Source organism: Spinacia oleracea, chromosome 6 (assembly GCF_020520425.1).
Source record: "Spinacia oleracea cultivar Varoflay chromosome 6, BTI_SOV_V1, whole genome shotgun sequence".
Lineage (NCBI taxonomy): Eukaryota > Viridiplantae > Streptophyta > Magnoliopsida > Caryophyllales > Amaranthaceae > Spinacia > Spinacia oleracea.
Genome location: NC_079492.1, coordinates 109,247,030 through 109,267,878, shown reverse-complemented (window position 1 = coordinate 109,267,878; position 20,849 = coordinate 109,247,030). Strand labels below are relative to the sequence as shown.

The window sequence follows — 20,849 nt, the reverse complement described above, 5'->3', positions numbered from 1 at the left end:
TAGGTGTAAACCACATTGCCTAGAAGGACCAGACAAGTAAAGTTGCATAAATAGTATATGCAAAATTAAAAGGTGCAATATTTAAAGGGTTAGAATTGAAAAAAGCAATAAATCCTAACACTTATAAAGCCTTGAACTTATATTACTATTCACCCAATAGTGCATTTACCATAATTCCCCCATTTTGTATCTTAATTTTATTTTTGTCTTATTCTTATTAATAGTGTGTGGACAATTATACCCTTGATCATATAGCTATCATGTGTCTCATTTTTTTGTTGTTCTTCTATTTTGCCTTTTCTTTCTTCCTTTTGTTAGGAACCCAATAACCTATTCCACCGAATTTCTCGCATCACTATTTCTAACCTAGCTTTTCGATCTCCATCATATTCTCGTCTCTCCTATCAATGCTGCTTGTGGAATGCTACATTATCAATGCCACAAATATTGTAAAAGTATGTACGATTTCATATTATTAATTACATGCAAATCGAACTTTAACTTTGTTTTTCTAGCAAATAACATAAATTTGTAAATGTTAGTCTCTTACGTAACATTTCTGTAAATTAAATTTGTATACCTTGGGGGATCGTGCGCGCTAGCGCACGGTCCAACAACTAGTAAGCAATAAAGAATTGAACTTGAATAATAGAAATTGCATAACTTGAATATTGAAAATCCGATTGAGGAACACTTGCTCAAAAGTGATTTGGCTCCCCATCAAATCCAATCTTATGATTAATCTCACTTTAAAATGAGTTGTTCATTAAAAAGTATCATTGACTTTTCATATTGAATATTGAAATAGAACTTGAATATTGGACTTAAACTTGAATATAGAACTTGAATGTAGAAATTAGGGTGTTTTTTATTCTCAAAGGCCAAGACTTTATGTAAAGGCTCCACCTTTGGAAAGCTCCATACTTGTATTTGATTCTAGTTTTAAGGGAAATGGTTCCCACTAAAAATATTTGAACTTGAAAATTGCATTTGTACATGAAATTGGATGATTCGTGTATTCTAACTTAAAGAATGAGTTGCACTTATTTAAGTATCATGGAACTTGTATAAAGATTAAAGATTTTTGGAAACTTGAGTCATGGATGTTAAAAGGAGCATTTTAAATCATGAAAACCTCACTTTCTTAACCAAGTTTTATGGAAATAAAGCATAAAGATTGAATCTTGAGCTTGAAATAGGAGTTTGGAAGATTTTTTGAGGGGGGTTTCAAGTATGAAATCTCCTCAAAGATTACTCCTCAAAGAATTTCCTAGTTCAAGTGAGTATGAACATCACAAGAATATCATAGGATTAGTAAACTTGAAATAAGAAAGGTAGAAAATTAGATTTGAAGAGTCCTCGGAAATTTACTTAGATTTAGGTGTTGATTGATTTCCAAGCTTGGACTCCCATATTGCTTAAGACATTAGAACATTTAACTTTTATTTGAGGAGTGTTTTTATGAGAGTATTTTGTAGAGAGTTTATGTTGAAATTGAAAGATTTGAAGCTTGAATATTGAAGGATTTGAAGATTGAATATTAGAGAGTTTCGAAATGGGCAAAGCTTCGCTGCTCGGATTTGAGTGATTCTTGCTCTGTTTTTTAGTGGAAAAAGGGGGTATTTATAGGAAAACCTGATGGGAATGGAGAATATCAGCGCCAGGCGCCGGTGCAGCGGGTACAAAACAGCTGGTACAGGCCAGCGTGCTGTTTTTGTCATTTTGCGCGTTTTGGCAGTTTGCAAAAGATGCACTTTGTACCTTCTCCGTCCTTTTTCTTGGAGGTTAAGGAATGGATATTATGTATTCGAAATAGATATTTTTGAGGAAGCTTCTTGAGATTGCTGATTTGTACGGGTTTCGCTCGGTTTTACGGGTCGACGCCCGTAATGCTCGGTTTTGGGGTAGGCGCCCGAATTTGACTTTCCTTACATGATTTTGAGTGGAAACGTGTCATGGAGAATGATGGTGGAATCCGTTTCTTGATATTGAAATTTTATTTTTGAAATTTGTTTGGGCTTGAATTAGAACCCGACGTTAGGATTTGGGACCAAGGTTCGTATCTTTTAATTGGAAGTTCGGAATAGAAATTGAACTTGGGGTTTGAATTTTATTGATTTTAATTATGAATTGGAGTTGGATATTTGGAATTATAATGTGTTTGGATTGAAATTGTGTTTGCTTTGAGATTTGTACTTGAATTTTGAACGAAAGTTCGGAATTGAATTGAATTATGTCCTTTGCAACTGGTAGCATGCACTTAGAAATTAACCACCAAAATCTATTGGAGGTATCATTCTTGGACTATAGGGGAGAAAAAAATTAGGTGTCTAAAGAAGCCCCCACTTTGACTGAGCTTTCGGTTCGGAAAGCGCAAGTCAAAGTATTTCGAAAGGGACGAAGAATGGTCAAGATGCTTTGCAATCAAGACCATCCTTTGTATGACGGTACCTTAATAAGACAAGCGTTATTATTTGAAAGGAAGATCATACATGCCTCTAGTCTGGCTTGATGGCTTTGAACTCTTAATCTTGTACGGCTTGAATTTTTTGGTCCTTGCTTGGAACAGAGCTTGGCATCGTAAGTTTTTTTAATGCTTTTTGAATTTTTAATTTTGAATACCCTAAGTTGAGTCCGTTTGGTCCTTGAAAATTGCTTGAAGTCCTGTTCGGGATTTTCCTGGTGTAATCCACTAGGGAATATGATTAGATATCCATTGGAGAATGTTGTAGTATCCACTGGGGAATATATTTTTTAAGTCTTAAAATGTTCTTGAATTTCCTAGAGCTTGGGTCCGTTGGGGATATATTCTCGATTTTCACAGAGCTTGGGTCAGCTAGGAATGTATTTCTCCTTGAACTTCCCGGAGCTTGGGTCCGTTGGGGATACGAGGTTTGAATATGCTTTGCACTTTGGAACTTCCCGGAGCTTAGGTCCGTTGGGAATATCTGTGTTGTATTGAAGGTTGTATGGTACCCATCTTGAGCTTTGAACTGTTGGAACTTATCGATCTTTTTAGAACTTAACCTTTGAAAATTTGTACCTTGAATTTTGTACTTGGAATTGTAGATGTCTTTCTTGGCCATAACCTTGCTCGGTCAGAGATTGTAGAACTTGAATTGTGCATAAGGACCTTGAATGGATTTTTCTTGAATATAGACCTTTGAGGGATTTGACTAGGGAAAGGTAGGCATGGATAGCCTAGGCGTTGTTGTAGACTTGAATAACTGCTTAGGCATGGATATCTCAGGCATTGGTGTAGACTCTGAGTAGTCTTTTGAATAGGGATCCCTGGCCGAGTTTATCTTACCACTGGGGATTTTAGTAATGTTTTGCATAGACTTAGGACAATTGGAATTGAGTTGACTTTTCTAGTCATCTTTGTACATTTGTCACCCTTCCGATGGGGATATTGGGGCTCTTGATTTTGAAGTAGGCTTCGGATTAGCCTAGATTGAATTGACTCTGGCTAGTTAAATTAAACTTGTATAGGGGTTGTCCCTCTGTTGGGGGTGTGTTGTTGGCCTTTTGAAATGACTCTGAATAGTCGATCCTTGAGGTAGGCTCTGGATAGCCCTGGCATTGAAGAGGCTCTGAATAGCCTATTTGTACCTATTTCAATCCTGCAAGGTAGCGAGATCTTAGCTTTGCCTTAGGGTTTTGAGGTTTTTGTATTTGGATTTTGGATTGTTGGATATTTGTATTGCTTTTGGACATTGTATTTTTGAAATGGGTTTGAAAAGGATTGAAACTTGATTTGAAAAGCTTGTAAGATTTTTGTACTTTGTATTTGTAAGGTTTGAAATTTGGATCTTGTATTTGGAAAAAAAAGGCTTGGGTATTTGCTGTGTGTTTTTTGTATTTGCTTGCAGTGTTTAATTTAACTATTATGTGTTGTGTGTGAATTTAAATTTGAGGCTAAATGTATGCATGTGAAATGAAAAGAATTTTCCAGAAAAAATTTGCCCTATTTTTTGGAGACATGCTATCTGACTATAAGCCCCCACTTTGACTGAGGTTTTCTGGCATAGAAAAAGCGCAAGTCAAAGTATATTCGACTCTTGCTTATGCAAATGCTGACTCGACTTAAGATGCCGATCTAGGACTTGAACTTGACTCAAGCATGATTTTTGAAATGCTTTTTGACTGACATCGAATCGAACATTGAACATTGAATGTGCGCGCTAATGCATCTAAGACCAAGACATTTGATGGGAGTAAAACCCGATACGCGGTCGCTTTTATACAATAAGGAAAGGATGCGCTGAGTTGCCACTTGAACTTGGAGATCTTTGGCTCATGTGATTTTAACACTTAGAATGCTTTGAAATTGAATTGCTTTGATTTGAAAGATGCTTGATGTATCTGACCAAATAGTGCTCCTCCGACGCCGTTAGGTGTGATAGAATCCCCAGCAAGACATGACTAAATGAGACCTTGAATCTTGAATTGATGTGCGCTTACTCGATTTCGAATTTAGGATTCCATGCAAGGGTCCTAGACGAAGGGCGGTGATAAGGTTGTAGCTGTGAAGTGTGTGAAATGTGCAATGCAATTGATGATGCTAAGGTCGGATGCAAAAGGTTTTGAAATTGAGTTAGGAAAAATTGAATATTGAAAAGGGTGAGCCATGATGGATTGGCTTACAAGGTTGGGTAGGCCATGATGCGTGTTCAAACCCCCAGTCTAGCTCTAATGGTTAAGGGATGAGCATTGGAAAACTTTGAATGATAGTCTTTCGCATAATCATCATGTTCTTTCTTCATATGTGGCGCACAATCATCATACTCTTTCTTCATGTGCGACTTATCCGTTCTTGAACTTTTTGATCTTAATTTTTGAAATTGATTTGACGTTTTAAATGATGATAGATAAATAAAATGTTGTACGTAGATGTTTAAGGAAAAATGTTCTTGGTATAATTCATTTTAAATCTAACTTGAAATACACTTATCAGAATGATTATATTAATTCGTTTGGTATGATTACTCGGGTGTTAGCTGATTTATTTTCTATTTCCTTTTTGTCAATGGTTATTTTCCTTTTATTGTTGGTTTGAATTCTCCTTTTTTTTTTTTATTGCTTGATTGGTGCATTATTGAAGTTGTGAATTGATTGTTTTCCTTTTGAATGAGTATATGATGTGGCATAGATGAGAAGCGAGTATTAGGGGTTTGTTCACCTCTCATTAACCACCACTCTGCTTTAATAATATAGATTGGTAAGTCTATACCATAAAAGAAAATATGACGATTAAATTAGGACAAACGTAAACAGAATGGATGACGATTAAATTTGAAAAAGATATTAATTAAACAGTGACTACTCTATATTATTTTATATTTTATTATTAAAGCAAACACAACTGACGTATCTAACATCTCCATAACACGCACTGAGAATTTACAAAGATACATGCGAAAAATCAATTAAAACATCAAAAAGTCACAAGAAGGGGGAAAAAGAGAGATTGGCTCAAACAGGTTCATTCCAGTGTTTTGGAACATTACATGTCTCTCTTGGACACCTCACGTCCTCTAAACACCTCCCAGCTTGAGACAACCAAACCTATCAAAGAATAAAACAAAGCTTTTATGCAAGAAATTACAAAATGCCAACAGGAAGATGGCCAGTACCACGGATACAATAGCCGGAAGAACAGACTGATGAGATGCCGAGGATATTGCCCAACCTGTACGTGAAGATGACTTTGTCATTACAGAGCCAACGACTTCAACAGAGAACTACCAAGACAACGAGCATAAAACGCTTATTGAAGTATGTACACGGAGACATTCATGGAACAGTGTGAATGTTGTTTCACCAAAACCACCCTGTTCTAAATTTCACTCTTACAGTCTTTTAGGTTGTAACTTATTTTGACTCATTTAAGAGAAAATAAGTTCACACAAATATAGAAAAGTTTATATAAGTTCTGATTTTCTTTCATAACTGCTAAAAAAACTCAGGATCAACAATACAGCTTCCAAGCTGGATAAGTTCCACTCACAACTATTATAAAAAAAAAAAAAAAACAGGTCCACTGACATCGTCTACAGAAATTGCTAGTGTACAGGTCATCTGTGCAGCTCCTTCCAATCTTCCATTGTGTTAAGATAGACCTGGTGTCAGGGAATTCTAGTGTTGAGGCCCAAAGTTCATAAAAATCTCTCCACAATGTGATTAATCCACACATCTTGGTCCTGGGGGTCTAGCATCCTCCTATCCTACGCATAAAGTCAGTCACAGCTAACCTCAGGCCAATATTTTTTTTGAAAAAGAGAGAGCAATGCTCGGTGCTCCCAATTTTGTTTCTATGTTAAGGACACCATCGTGCCATATTTTCAAGGTTTTTCCCAAAGCTGACAACTATCACAGTAATGTTGCAATGTGGCACTCCCAAGACAACAATCATATTACAATAAGACATTGAGGCTAACAACAGCACGATCTGCCCGCAAGGCCCCTCCCCAGTGCAAAAATTCACTCAAATTAGAGTTTACTGCCTCTGAACCAACTGAAGGCTTCCGTCAGACGTTATCTGCCTTCCAAAGAAACACACAGAGATTGCACATGCACACAGACACATGCAGAATACATTACAGAACTTCCAACCAACAAGACAGAAAAAACAACAGCCAAAATAAGTTCTGGATAGTAACACAGGCTCTTTCAGCCATCTACTTAGCTAGAAAACCAGAAAAATATCTTGTATAATCCCATTAAAAGTGCAAGATTAGGTCTGGAGATGTTCAGAGGTACACAGTCCAAAAACCTATTAGAGAGGCTAACTTTGAAAAACCGCAGGATATAGTTCAGCTAGATGCTTGACAAATTAAAGAAGCACAAGTTCAAACAAATCTATTATAGGCATATTGCTTTACATATTTCAAGACATTATTACTCACAGGAAAAAGTGCATCCAAAGCATCCCAAGCTGAATGGCGAACAGCTCTTGTAGGATACATCGGACCTCCAGGAGAAGTAAAGCTGTACAAGCAAGTCTTCAGCCGTGTACTAGTAGTCATCCTGAGCTCCAAACCTAAAGCATTAGTTAATTGTCAGAAATTCAAAAGATATAAAACTCGATTGAACACACCCAGACATGTAAAATATGAATCATGAACACCTAGATCAATCACCTTGAAGAACCTTAATCTGTGACAAGTAATGCAGCAAAACAGGCTCCACCTTCAACTTCTGAAGCTGTGTAGTAAATTAAGTAAAAATATTGCCTGAAATTAGTGCCAATCAAGTCTCAAGGCATATAAATTGTGTCCCATTCATCACTTACCTGATCTGTGAGCTCAATGACAAAAATGTCTGCAGGACCACCAACCAAGAAAGAATTTGGAAAAGTAGGAAAGTTATTCAGAAAGTCACCAAGCTTATCAACTGCAGGAAGGAAAAACTAAAGCATTAATGGAAAAATAATGTGCTTCGATAAACACAAGAACTGCATCAACTAAAAGACCCACCCGCATTATAAAAGAAAATAAATCTCGACAATAGAAGAAACAAATCTCGCTGAGCCTGACAAATGGTAGAAAAAAGCATGATCAAGAGATGCCAGACAATTCAGATCATCCACAGAACCAGCTAAACTGGTCAATGCATGCTTAAAGGAGAGAATCTAGATGTGTGATTAAAGGCCGTCTAACCTGTAGCACAAGCTTGGTTACCCGTGTCTGATCCAATGCGACATCCTCAAGAAGATACTGAATGTGGAAGCTAAGTCAAAAATCTGACCAGGCAATACAGACTACCAACATCCAAGAGAATTATAGAAATAATCAAATCAACGGTGTAGGGAACTTACATGAAAGAGGGATTGGAAACGTCTAGTGTTGGTCTGGATGTCCATCCTAAACAGCAAAAATGCATTCTCTAAGTGTGGAGAAGCCAACATAAAAGAATAAAATCTCTTAAGCAAGCAATAAGCCAATAAGCACAAATACTTGGGAAAGAGTACAACACACGAATCCCACACAATGATATCACAGAGAGACAAACCCTTGTACTGACAACAGAGGGTGAGTTAGTCAGCCAGTCACTTAAAGACTAGGGAGTAATCTGTTAAATCATTGAAACCGTGATCAGAGCATCTTTATTCTATAATGGAACTCCTCTATTCGATAAGGGAACTCCTGAGGTCATCATCTTAAATGATTTTTTGGTGTCACTCTATAGAATAGTCTAAAACGCCCCTACTACTTGCAAACTATATTAAAATTAATTGTGAAATAGAATAACAAGGCATAAAGTAATCAATCAATCAAATAATTAATCACAACCGGCAAGAAGTCAAAAAAAATGGCAAGTTAAATCAATACGGCATTGACATATATTAAATATCTCATTCAATTTCGAATACTTCCTTTGTTTTTTTTATTATTGCACCATTTGCAATTCTCACTATTCACACTCTCTTATCAATTTTTCTGATTTATACATAAGGAATTATATAGTCATGTGGATCTTGATAGATTTGTCTCGATATATCTTTTCAAAACATCAACTTTTATAATTTTAACTAATGCATAATAAGGGATAGTAATGAATAATGTTTTGCATTGGCAAACGTGAAACATTAAATGGTGCAATGATTAAAAACTGAGGAAGTATGGTTTTTTGTTGTTGTGATTTGCGAATGAGCCACAAGGACAACACAAATTACAACGGGGAGGGGGGGTTTGAACCACTTATTGTACACAATCCCACGACAATCTTAACGGCTAGGCCAAGACATAGGCCAACCCATCATTGGTTTCAATTTCTAATATGTAAACAAACAGAAAAATCAACTCCTTACTACGATACCAAATCTTTGAAAGTTAAAAAAAGAACATGTTAAATCTAATACAGAATACTACCAAATATAACCTATTATAAAATCAATATGAACCAAAATTTGGATGAAGTTATTACGGAATCAATCGACAATTTCCTATTAAATAATAGTAATAATTTAAAAAAAAAAATTGACGTAACTTGTTTATTTCTTTCGAGTATTTTATTATGCCACATTTTGATAGTCACAAATTAATCTACTTTGATTTATTTATTTTTAAACAAAACTCAATCAAACAAACATAATAATAACTCATCCCCCGATTAGTTTGATGTCTATTTTTCTTTAGAGAAACTTTGCCCATAATTTTTTCTACATAACATAATTATGTTTTATACGGAGTATATCTTAGCATGTATCGTGTACATGTAAAACTAGTGCTTAATATTGGAAGATCACATACCAAATAACATTTGCAGAACCTTGAACCAGAGCAGATGAGTAACGTAGAAGCTTCTCAGAGTCCTTAATTTCAACTTCAAAAAACTACAAAATAGACAGAAAAAGAATGCTCAACCGCAGATAATAACATAATACGTTCTAGGCAAAAAAACATGTTTGCTCCAAAGGTTAGAGCTTGGGATTTCTCTCCTCCATACACAAGGTTAAGGGTTCAAATACGGGAATAGAAATCAGGTTATCCAACTCTGTCACTCCCCCGATCTAGTGAACACATGAAAAGAGTAGCAGTTGCAACTACCTGCAATTACAAATAAAGTAATACACAAAAACAAACCTGGTTCACATGATACAATATACTATTATTGCAAACGGTTAAGCAAAGTACTGGAGAATACATCCAAAAGTTTGCCATTCTCATTGGTTGAGTTCAACCACATCAACTGATGTGAGTGCCTTTGGAGTTAACATACTCCATAAATCAGAAACCAGAATAAAATGCAAATCAAGACAGACTAATCTTAAATCACAAGGAGATACTGTCCAATTACTGTATATTCATTTATCCTCACAGATAGCATGAGGACAGTTCTGTAAATCTACAATCCTTTTAAAAACCACTCATCCTGACCCGCCCCTTCCGCCAAAAAGGAATAAAACGAAACCCATGAAGGCCATGACTATGGAACGCCACTTATCTCTATACAATTGTATAGTTTAAATCCGATGACATCAATGTTTGAGAATCAACAACCTCATGGTCAGGGTAATGGGTTTACTGAAGTGGTTATGTTGGGCCCTAAAGCCTAGTTTCCAGCCTTCTGCTGGTTGTCCTGTAGAAAGCCTCCTCCCTCAGTGCACCTTTAACTCAAAAGGATCTGTTCCATACAAAAACCACCACCTAGTATCCTAGTATAGGCAGCCTTACTCCACAAAACCTAAATAGTAAAAAGAAAATTAGAGGCTACAGACTTGCTACATAAAGTGCATAGTCCACAATCCTAATCAAGTGTCCTTTGGGTACACAATTTCAGAATAAAGAAAAAATTACCTTCCCAATGAAAAAAAATATGAAACCCAAAACTAGAACAGCTTCTAGACATACTACTTTACCCGCAAGTCAGCAACCAGTACACAAAAGTGAAGTACCTAGAAATTGAGTATCAACGAGTGTCTTGGCAGATAAGAAACCAAATACAGACTACACAATTTTACCACTGATTTGCTTCATTAGGGCATAACCTCCAAAGTCCAAACAAACCAAAACAAAAAACGAGGAGACAGAACTTGTACTTCATCAAGTAAATCTTATTGGATGGTTCCTATCCCGTGTTTCCCTCAATCCTGAAGGTTGAGTTCTCCTCCATAAGAATCACCTTAGTAAACTGATAGCATGAACCTGGTAGCAAGAACCTTATACACACCGTTGGGTTTGTTTGTTTCAACTTATTTCGACTTACTTCAGCAAAAATAAGTTCAGATGAATTCAGTTCAGCAAAAAAAAGTTTTCTCAAACAATTTACACTCACAATTAAACTGTTATCAGTAAAGATAAGTTTAGATAAGTTCAAAAAAGTTCAGTTAAGTTTAGATAAGTTCAGAAAGTTCAGATAAGTTAATTTCAGTCAAACTCAGTTGAACAAAACAGAGACTGACAGTCTAACACCATCAGCATATTGACAAATGGTAAAAATCACAAATGTTCACATACCCATTTGTGGAAGAGCAGCGCAAATATATGAGATGCAAATGACTGGCTCCATAGCTTCACAATCAAGTCAAGAATAGGTTGTCCATCCTCCGGAACCTGGATAAAATGGCCAGAAAGCACATCGTAGAAGCATATGTGATCGTCTAAGCCCTCTTCTACAGGAGCTATTGTTTCTGCACCCCTGCTGAGAATTATATCTGTTTTCAGTCCCAATGCAGAAAATTAGATTGTAAGACTAGGATAACAAGGTAAACAACTCCTGGAGGCAGCAAATGAAAGAGTCTAGTAAGCTAATATAGGTCTGCAACACAGTATGTACTGACTGCAATGAATAATCACTTCATTGTACAGACTACAATATGCAAGAACTGATCATTTAGTAAATGAAACCAACATAACCAATTGGACAAAATACTTACGAAAAAAGAGAGACATGCATTAATTGCTAATTTAAAAGTCACAACTCATAAGTACAACCACAACCACAACCACACCAACATATGTACAAGAAGCACCCATGAAAACTGTGTACTTTTAAGTATCAATACTATCCCATCAAGTGAAGCTCGGTATATAGGCTAATCTAATTATTCAAGAAATTCTGACCGGAACACAGAACGCAAGGAGAAAAAATGAGTGTCGAAAGCAAAAATAGAATCCATGAGGAAAGACAGATGCACACACTTGCATAAAGAAACACAGAGTAGTAGCCAACGTCAAAGATACAGAGAAGAAAAGTTCAATTAAATTATAAAATAAAAAGTAAAATAAAAGCTTGGTGACAAAAAATAAACTCGCAACCAGGTGATCTAACAGAGACCCTTACAAGGAAGAATCTCAGGTTCCAAAAAGTCTTAGTAAATCCTGGGCTCATATGGGACACTAGGGCCATAACGACAAAGGAGTACAGAACCCAGGAATGGCTCCGAAAATTCAATCTAAAGGTAACATATGTCCAGTAGACCCTTGGGAGCCAGAGATAAAACTGTATGCAGACAGAACGACACCTCAAGGGAAGACCAGATACTGCCACCTCTGACAATATATGTATATGACATTAGATCGAAGACTTCTGGTGGATGCAAGAGGCAAAAATAACAAATTGTAGCTTTCAGAGATGAAGTCTTGACACACTTGAGAGAAGGAACTTCCTATGTCACTTAAGAGGCCCATTACGGCCTTCCTAACAGTATTTTACACTGGATCCAGAATGGTTCTTGAAAAACGATCTCAAAATCTGTATCTAACAAACGCAAAGCTAAACAGGGACGAGAGAGAAGCCGCTGCAATATCATGCATGACACCAAACACAACATAGATTAATGGCAACCATAGACGATTTTTGCATTGATGTCTTAAAAATACCTGGAGGGAAGCATCCATCATCCAAATAGCCTCTAGGAATTGCTTGCATTTAAGTAATTTAACAACAAGTCAATAATCGTCTCGCAAGAACCAACACTACAGAAATGATTCTTAAAGGACACCTAAGTCATATATGAATAGCATCTGAAATGGCCTCCGAGAAACTGTTGTAGAGGTTACAGCCACTGTAAATTTCAATAAGATTGTTACAACCATTTTGGAACACCTTGGCGGCTCTTTAGCCTAAGTGGAACCCAGGTTAACTCCAGAGCTCACCTAAATTCCTTTCTTCCTAATTCCCTTACATTTTTGTATGTGATTAGTTGTCCACTTCTAAAAGAACAAAAAGCAGAAAACGCTCAATTGGCTTTGATTAGAAATAAGCTCACGCAAAATAGAGAGTTAGCAAGTCACCAAATTTATTAAAAACTCATTTTAAAGGGTATAACCTGATGTAAAGTAATTGTTACAATATATTCCCACTTATTAATGTAATGTAAAAGTTGGATAAGATAAAGTAGCATTTATGAAACTTCCCTTTCTAATATCACCAAAGATCAAAGCTCATGATGCCAGGATGTAGGTGGATGCAATATACCTCTGCAAAATGTTTAGAAAAATAGTCCCAGCTTAAAGCAACCACCCAAAACTCTTAATACCACCGATTCAAACCACCAGTAACACCATGTACAACAAGTCATTTTCCAAGCCCACTGTGGAGGCCGTAACTAACCTTGTAAAGGCATCTCTACATACAAGGGGAAAATCCGAACAGAAACCAAAGAAAAACTTTTGGTATTGCTTACTCCTGGCTTCAGAAGCAACATCTCCCCACTATAAAACCCACCACAGGCAGGGTTAGAAAGATTTAGAAGCGTAACAATTCCCTTGTCATTATAAAACCCATAGAGATGTCATTAGTAAAAGACTTTTTGAAAAAACATTTCAAAATGACAACACAATTTCTTAATTGAAACAAAATAACACAGTGAAACATGGTGGTGGGTCCGGTGGAGAGAGCCGAGAGTAGTAACATTAGTAATCTGCTAGACCAGTTTTACTGACAATGACAACAATAACCACAATTCCACAAAAACAACAGTAATAAACACTAATAATCATTAGTTTGACGGAAAAGTGGCCAGGTGCAAACTAAGGAAAAGTATAGAAAATAACACAAGTTAATGCTACAACAAGGGACCAATCATATAGGAACTCTACGGATCCTAGAAGACCACAAATTCCTACCCGTGGCCACATCGTCAATATGATCTAATTGAGCCGCATGTTGTTTGGTCATTAGCTCATTGCACCCTTTCTCTAAAGATTTTTTCACACTATCCCTTAAAATGCTTTTCTTAGGTCGTCTGGGTACTTTCTACTCCATATTAAAATATTCAAAATCATCTAAGTCTTAATTTCATCTTTTCAAATAACTCTCAGCAACCCATCACCACCCCCCGCCATTTTTTAACCCAACTTTGTACTTCTTATGAGTTAAAGATTTCCAAAAAAGTGTTCAATTTCTAGATTTGGCTGTCCAAAACATAAATTTTCAACCTACTCACTCCGTCCCTAAAAGATTGCCCCATTTGACTTTTCACGGTTTCCGAGATACGACTTAAAACGTAACTAACTCTACTTCTACAGGCGTAAAAATTATAAAAAGTTAATATTCCGAAAATATATATTGAAACAAATCTAACAAGGCCCCACATGACTATATTATTACTTATAGGCTAATGAGATTTTGACCCAAAAAATGGCAATGGGGCAATCCAATCCTTTAGCCACGGAGGGAGTAAATTTTAGATCGCACTTATTCATACAAAGAGATAAAATATGAAAATAAATCAATAATCTCAACTATCAGTGGTCTTCTCGTTTTACTCCCTAATACTCCCTCCGTTTCAGAATTACCGCAATACTTGAGTTTGCACATAGTTTTAGGAATATTTGTCAGTAGATGGAAATGAATAAATTAATGTGCTAGTTAATGAAGTAGAAGATGGTCGTCCCGTTGTCGTCCCGTTATCGCTTTTGGGTCAATTGGAAACAACCTCTCTGCAATTGCAGGGGTAAGGTTGCGTACATCCGACTCCCCCTTACCCCGCTTCTTGCCGGAGCCTCTTTGAGGCAATGGGGTAATGATAATGATGATGTATGAGAAATAATAAATAATTGGTGCTAAGTGGGGTTAGTAAGAGAGAAACCACAAATAGTTGATGCAAGAAGCGTTAGTGAAGAGAGACAATAAATAATTAGCGGCCTCATGACTAAACAGGAAGTGTTGCAAGTATTCAAAAACGGCCGAAAAAGGCAAGTGTTGTGAGTATTCAGAAACGGAGGGAGATAGTTTAACCTAGAATAATCCGAAGTATTATGTCACCCTTCTCAAAATAGACTTAGATTCTTAATGACCTGTTGAATAGGAAAAAGAGGCGATGTGTTAGCTTTGCGATTGGCTTGCATTTACTTAATTTATTCTTTTATTATTTCCCAGCCCAACCACATCCTTGCCCCTCCATCACTCACGTCTCTCTCTTTCTCGCCTCTCATCATCAATGGCAAAACTCAGGCGGCATTCCCTCCCTTTCTCCCTCGCCTAATGCTAGTAGCGGAAAAAATCAGGCGACTCCGCCGCGATAGTGGCGGTGCACCTCCTCCTCATTCTAATCTCTCTCCTCAATCACAGCCCCTTCAACACTTCCTTCCAATTTCAACAAACTTTTATCCTTTTCCTTCAAACAACCCCAAACCCTTCATATTCTCATTGTCCACGATTCTTCCTTGGCTAGCTCAAATGCCCCCATAGTGAAAGAAGAGGAGAGAAACACCCGTGGGGAAGGAGAGAGAAAGTCATAGGAAGTGTCGATGAGGTTGTAGTTGGGGTTGTTTGGGGTTGTAGCTGGAGTCTGGGGTGTTGGGAAGTGGGTCGGGAGGAGGTCGTGTGTTCGCAGGGGTGGCTGATTATGGTGGTGCTTAGGGAAGAAAGATGATAAAAGTTAATGGTGAAAGTGGCAGACCAAGGAGGCGTGGAGAAAAGAGGACGAAAGTGGAAGGAGAGAGAGTTGCCAGGATTGATGGGGGATTGGGGGTTAAACTAAGGTGGCGCTGGTTGGAGTGGGGACGGACATGGGGTTGGTGCGAGAGAGGGGGGGGGGGAAAGAAGACATTGATGTTGATGCTTTTCGTTCGAGAGAGAAAAGGAGAGAGAGTGAGCAAACAATGACTTGAAACAAAAAAATAAATATACCAGTTCTTAAGGTCACAAGTCGTGTTAGAGTGTTTTAGATTAACATTAGTTGGGATTAAATGAAAAGACCACCTATAGTTGAGATTATTGTTGTTAATTTTTCCATTAATTATGATTCCTCATTTTTCTCAATCGCCAATGTGTATTTAATACTTTAGGATAATTTCCATGTCGGCGGAGGGACAATAAGGGCAAAAAAAGTAAGGTCTTAAATATAGATAGTACATAATATAATATGTACACATCTTGTTTACGTAACGTTCCACTGTAAACTGAGTGAATATATATTGTGAATTATATGCAAGCCCTATTCAGGGACTATTCCGTATTTTTTAGCAATTGAGAAACATGAGCTCAGAATTAAGCACCAACATGCCATGTACCACAAAATCGTTTGACCTTGATTAATTATCTAATCCAAATGAGCACAAAATGACTCTTTTCAAGTTCTATTAACTCATGCTTGGATGCCCTCCAGAGAATTGAAAGATAAGATGAACTAAAACCACTATTGCTTAGGATGGACAAAGGCACTACAAATAATATTGGCTAGGATGGACAAAGGCACTAGACCCACCAAAAGGTTCAACACTGACAAACACCAAAAAGAATATGTAAGACTGGTGATAAGTCTTGGAGATACAACAGCCTTCTGAACCATCAATGTCCCAAAGCCTAAGATGGCTCTTCAAAGCCTACACTAAGGGAAACTTTTGGGTCCTACGACAAAACTACATTGGACTTGAGAGAAGCATCATGAAGTTAAGCAGTGAATTATATTAACAATTTTGCGTAGAAAAATACATGTGACATGAAACTGCATTCTATTTGGCACCGATGTAAGCTAAAATTCAACTGACAGGGACATTAGCTGAAAAGGCACTGGAGATGAAAGGACCTCTAGGACTAGAAAACATACAGCACAGTAGCACCTTCAAGGATTCATATTGGGCTATTGGCCAACCAGAACATACATTACACGCATGTCACACAAGAAGCCCGTCTTAAAAGCAATATAAATCACACTCGAGAAGACCTTTCGAATGTAAATTGTAGAAACACAAAAGAGAAATATTACTGTTGTATGGCTTCCTATAAAACCACTGGGGAAGGCCAAAAATTATAATGTTCAAGGTAGCTGTAAAAGTCTTGAAAACACTTGGTACTTGGTAACGCCTGAAAAAGAACCTTTTTGGGTTCCAAAGTCTACGATTGCCATCTTAATTGGGCCACATTAAACAGTGTGCCTAGTGTAGCCCCTGAGAGACCCTTTTAGATAGTTGCTAGAGAAAAAAACATAACAGGGACGCAGGGAAACCAATGAGGGAAACTTTCTAGGACCGCTCAATGGCCTTTACTATCGCATATGATTCAAAAATCAAGACCAGGAGGCAGGAGACTTTGATGGACAACGGAGTAAAGTCTTGCAAACATACCAAATGTCCCCAACTCCCAAGTGGCGCCCCAAGCTAGCAAACAGCAGGGTCCGTAATTAATGTCTGAACTCTAGACAATTCATGAGGTTGGGCCATATATATTATTGAGATCCCATTCTGACGGCACTCGAGCTCAGAGAATCATTCCGAGGGAGCTAACAAAAGACTTACAAAGTTTCCCAACGATCATCTGTCGTAGCATACACGACAGATGACGCCTGCATACACGATACTCTTGTGTGCCGGCAAAAGCCAGAAGGATCACAGCCATATTTTCCATAAATAACACCTATCTGAAATGACCCTCTGTCGCCCCTCAAAAGCTCAGTAGAGAGGCTAAAATTCATGCACGGAACATCCTTCTAAGGGAAAATTAAATGAAGGATATCAGAAAAGGGAAAAGCTTCACGAGCTTCCTAATACTTCCATGTAAACACAGACAACAACATATGCGTATTGAGGACATTGATCAAGAATTTCTTGTAAACACTTGAAGAGAAAGATAGCAGATCTTTGCTAAAATGACATCTATCTGAAATGGCTTCTTTCACCCTTCTAAAGCTCAATAGAAAGGCTAAATTCATGCACGGAACATCCTTCTAAGAGATGATTAAAAAACGAAAATAAGAAAAGGGAAATGCTTTGCGGGTTTCTTAATACTTCCATGTAAACACGGACAACAACCAACACAGTTCATTCGGTGTTGAGAAAAGCTAAAAATCTAACTGGAAGACCCCTAAGGGATACTGATAGAACTGTGGAAGGTCAAGTGAACAAGTACAATTTCCACGAGCATTCAAATGTCACCATGTTCCATAAGGACCATAACGACCATATGAACCATATGTGATATCAAACTTGAAATGAACCCCACAAAACTCCAAATGCCTTAATTCTCAGAGTGTCAATGCCAAACATGTGAATGGAAGGAGGCCTCTGAATTGCCGAATGACCTCTCATATCATATATGTCCCTAAACCCAACATTATATTGCTTCAACGAAGGACGTCAAGGACTTCAGGGATTATCTTAAAAAGTTTGATACAATGAAGATAAGAATCCTCAGCTTATGAACTTTGTCATATTGGGTCCATAACTCCATAATGAACAAGGCCCCAGATCTAACAAAACTGTAGGGAAGAGCAAAAGATAATGGCAAATCTCAAGAATGACAGGAATAAGAGGAAGATCAGTGGGCTTGACTATTGGCCTCTGGTATCACTATTGAAACTGAACCCGGCACAGGGGGGTGCTGGCGAAGGCAAGAGTTATACCCCCAAGACGCCTAAAAACAAAGAAATCTCCTTTGAGGGATGGAAAGAATAGCCTGCAACTCACATAAAGCTCCCAGGGATATTCTAGACACCGTAACTCCCTCTAATAGAATCTTTAAGAAGACTGGTTGGATAACTCAATGGAAACATGTGGAGCGGGAACCTCCTTAACTATCAAAAACATCGTAAGCACTCTCACAGTAATCTTAATAGTGATCCATTAAGTCTGATTCAGTCACATGTATCGCTTCCTACAAATAACCTTTGGTTTTTACATATAACCTAAAGTTACTAATTTCAATGTCTTCTATCCATAATACTACTTCTCTTAGGGTTTGTATCATTGCAAGTTTGCAATAATTGGATGGAGTGCAAATAAGAAGGGGATGCAGAGCTCTCTTAAAAAATAAAACCTTTATATATAGTCAACTTTGGCTTGATTGTTTCTGCATTCTACAGATGAAAGTAAGATGGACAGCTGCCAAGTTTGCAGAAGTGATAAGCGAATACATAAACAACAAAGTTGCAACATTTTAGATATCCCCTAGATAAAATTTCAGAACAGGAACAAACAGAAAACAAAGACAATGCAACTATGCAAGGGGCAACTTGATCTCACAATCTATGAAAACTACTTTTGTAGCAGCTCACATATTCATGTCAAAACAACCATCTACAGTTAGACAAGTTATCAATCATCACCAAACCGCCGAAAGATTATAGCCTTCAGCTGGACCTCACATAAATTAAGCAAAGAACTTTCCGTATCCACGATTACATAATCAAAGGCTCAAAGCGACTTGTTATTGGTGTAGTTGCCAACAAATAGATTTGACACACAACATTAGCTTTAGTTTAGCCGCACACGGTGGCATCACCAATTTCCCAAAACTACTAAGCAAACAAACAACAGCAAAGCGTTTATGAATCGAATGCGTAATTAGATTTCTTCATAGCCATCACAGGACATACACTTTCACCACAATGTCAACCAGCTTCTACTCCCAAAATAAATTAAAAAATAACGATTAGAGAAGAAAAGAGAGATAAACCTTTGGCACGATCATCAACTCCCAACGCTATATCAGCAAATAACTCCTGCAACAAATTTCGCTGCAGCGAAGGACTCACTTCTGCCTGTTAAACAACAACATAAACAGATAAATATCAAAATTGAATCTTATTAATTCACCAAAACAACTAGAAACAACCAATACAACTTCAAATTGATTAAAAACCGTACATGCAGCAAGTCATCAGTCGAAACAAGATATTAGTCGAACCTAAATCAAGTGAAAGAACAATCGCATACTCACCAAAGTACATGATGATTAAACAATAATTTCGTAGTCAAAGTAAAATTTCAGCAAGAATACAAATCAATATTCACTAAACTTGAAATCTAAAATTCTAATATTTTATAGTTAGTCTCAATCAAAATGAACCAAAAATAATACTTCACATAAAACTTTAAAAAAAAAAAAAAAAAATCAGAATTAGAAGAAAGTAAGCTCACTCGTTGAAGCTTCTTCTGAATTTCTTGAGAAAGAGCGGTGAGATAAGCGCGGCTTCGGGTCTCCGAAATCTGCTGCATTTTTCTGGCAATAAAAGCATCCGGATCCAAAACCACGCCAAAATTAACAAATTCAAACTCTTCAAATCTCTAACTTTTCGACGCTAATGAGATTCGAACCTCCGCCGATAGAATGCGATTAGCTCAAATTGATGATCCAAAACGGTATGAATGTGTTATTGACTTGCAATAACTGTTTTCTATGAGAGAGAAACTGCAATGTCGAGAATTGGAACTGAATTTGCATCAATTATTGAATAAGGTTATGTATTCGAAAAGAGGTTGTAGGGATGGCGCAACCGAGAAGCTTTAATTGAATGTTTAATTTCTGGAAAGTGGATGATGTAGAACAGTGACAGGAAGAAGAAGGGAGAGAGAGGGGGGAAGATGACACGAGGACGCGGAAAAATGGAAAATGAATACGTGGAATTTGTTTTTTTTGGATAAAATAACAAGAGCATACTCAGCAGAGAGAGTAAGAAAGTTAGGTGGATCTGTAATGGAAAAATGAGAAAACTGGGCCATCTGATATCAATTAAGTGGGCCATTGGGATTAGTATGTGGGGCCTGAATAATTAGTGGGCTACATACGTGCTCCTACCATCCTATGAAGATCCCACGATTTTCACTAATGTCTTTGACAAACTAGATGACATATTGACAAAATGCATTAAGAAGTTTGCTACAAATTATTATGAGTCTTAACAATCAAATTGTCCTCTACGTTTATAATTTGTGATAACATAAGAGTAGGTTTTTAGGAGGTGGACAAGAGATTTTAAATTTGGGTGTATGATCAGTTTACAAGGATTATGTTTTTTTTGTCTCTAAGATATACTTCTCCCCTCTCTTAATAGATATATTGACCATACTTTTTCTTAATAGGAATTACTAATATGTAAAGACCTTTTAATTGTTAATGGTATGATTTTACAAAGTATGTAGTTTTTATTCATATGTAATAAAAAATATTGACGGTCAAAT

General features: G+C 37.1%; 1 protein-coding gene across 1 annotated transcript; it reads right to left on the bottom strand.

The window, feature by feature from the left end:
* Positions 1-5,323: 5,323 nt before the first annotated feature.
* On the bottom strand, positions 5,324-20,296 carry LOC110788756 (uncharacterized). Its single transcript, XM_021993399.2, has 11 exons — positions 19,809-20,296; positions 19,345-19,429; positions 10,962-11,158; positions 9,255-9,337; positions 7,820-7,865; positions 7,662-7,718; positions 7,479-7,533; positions 7,295-7,395; positions 7,143-7,206; positions 6,909-7,042; positions 5,324-5,692 (listed from the first exon to the last, which is right to left on the bottom strand). Exons 1-11 carry the CDS (start codon positions 19,884-19,886, stop codon positions 5,507-5,509), a joined length of 1,086 nt encoding a protein of 361 aa, XP_021849091.1. The 5' UTR covers positions 19,887-20,296; the 3' UTR covers positions 5,324-5,506.
* Between the last annotated feature and the right edge of the window lie 553 nt (positions 20,297-20,849).

Coding starts and splice junctions, on each gene's coding strand:
- LOC110788756 (XM_021993399.2), bottom strand. CDS start 19,886: ATGCAGCAGATTTCGGAGACCCGAAGCCGCGCTTATCTCACCGCTCTT. Junction 7,866..9,254: donor GGTTCTGCAAATGTTATTTG/GTATGTGATCTT, acceptor TTTGCTGTTTAG/GATGGACATCCAGACCAACA. Junction 7,396..7,478: donor TATTTTCTTTTATAATGCGG/GTGGGTCTTTTA, acceptor TCCTTCCTGCAG/TTGATAAGCTTGGTGACTTT.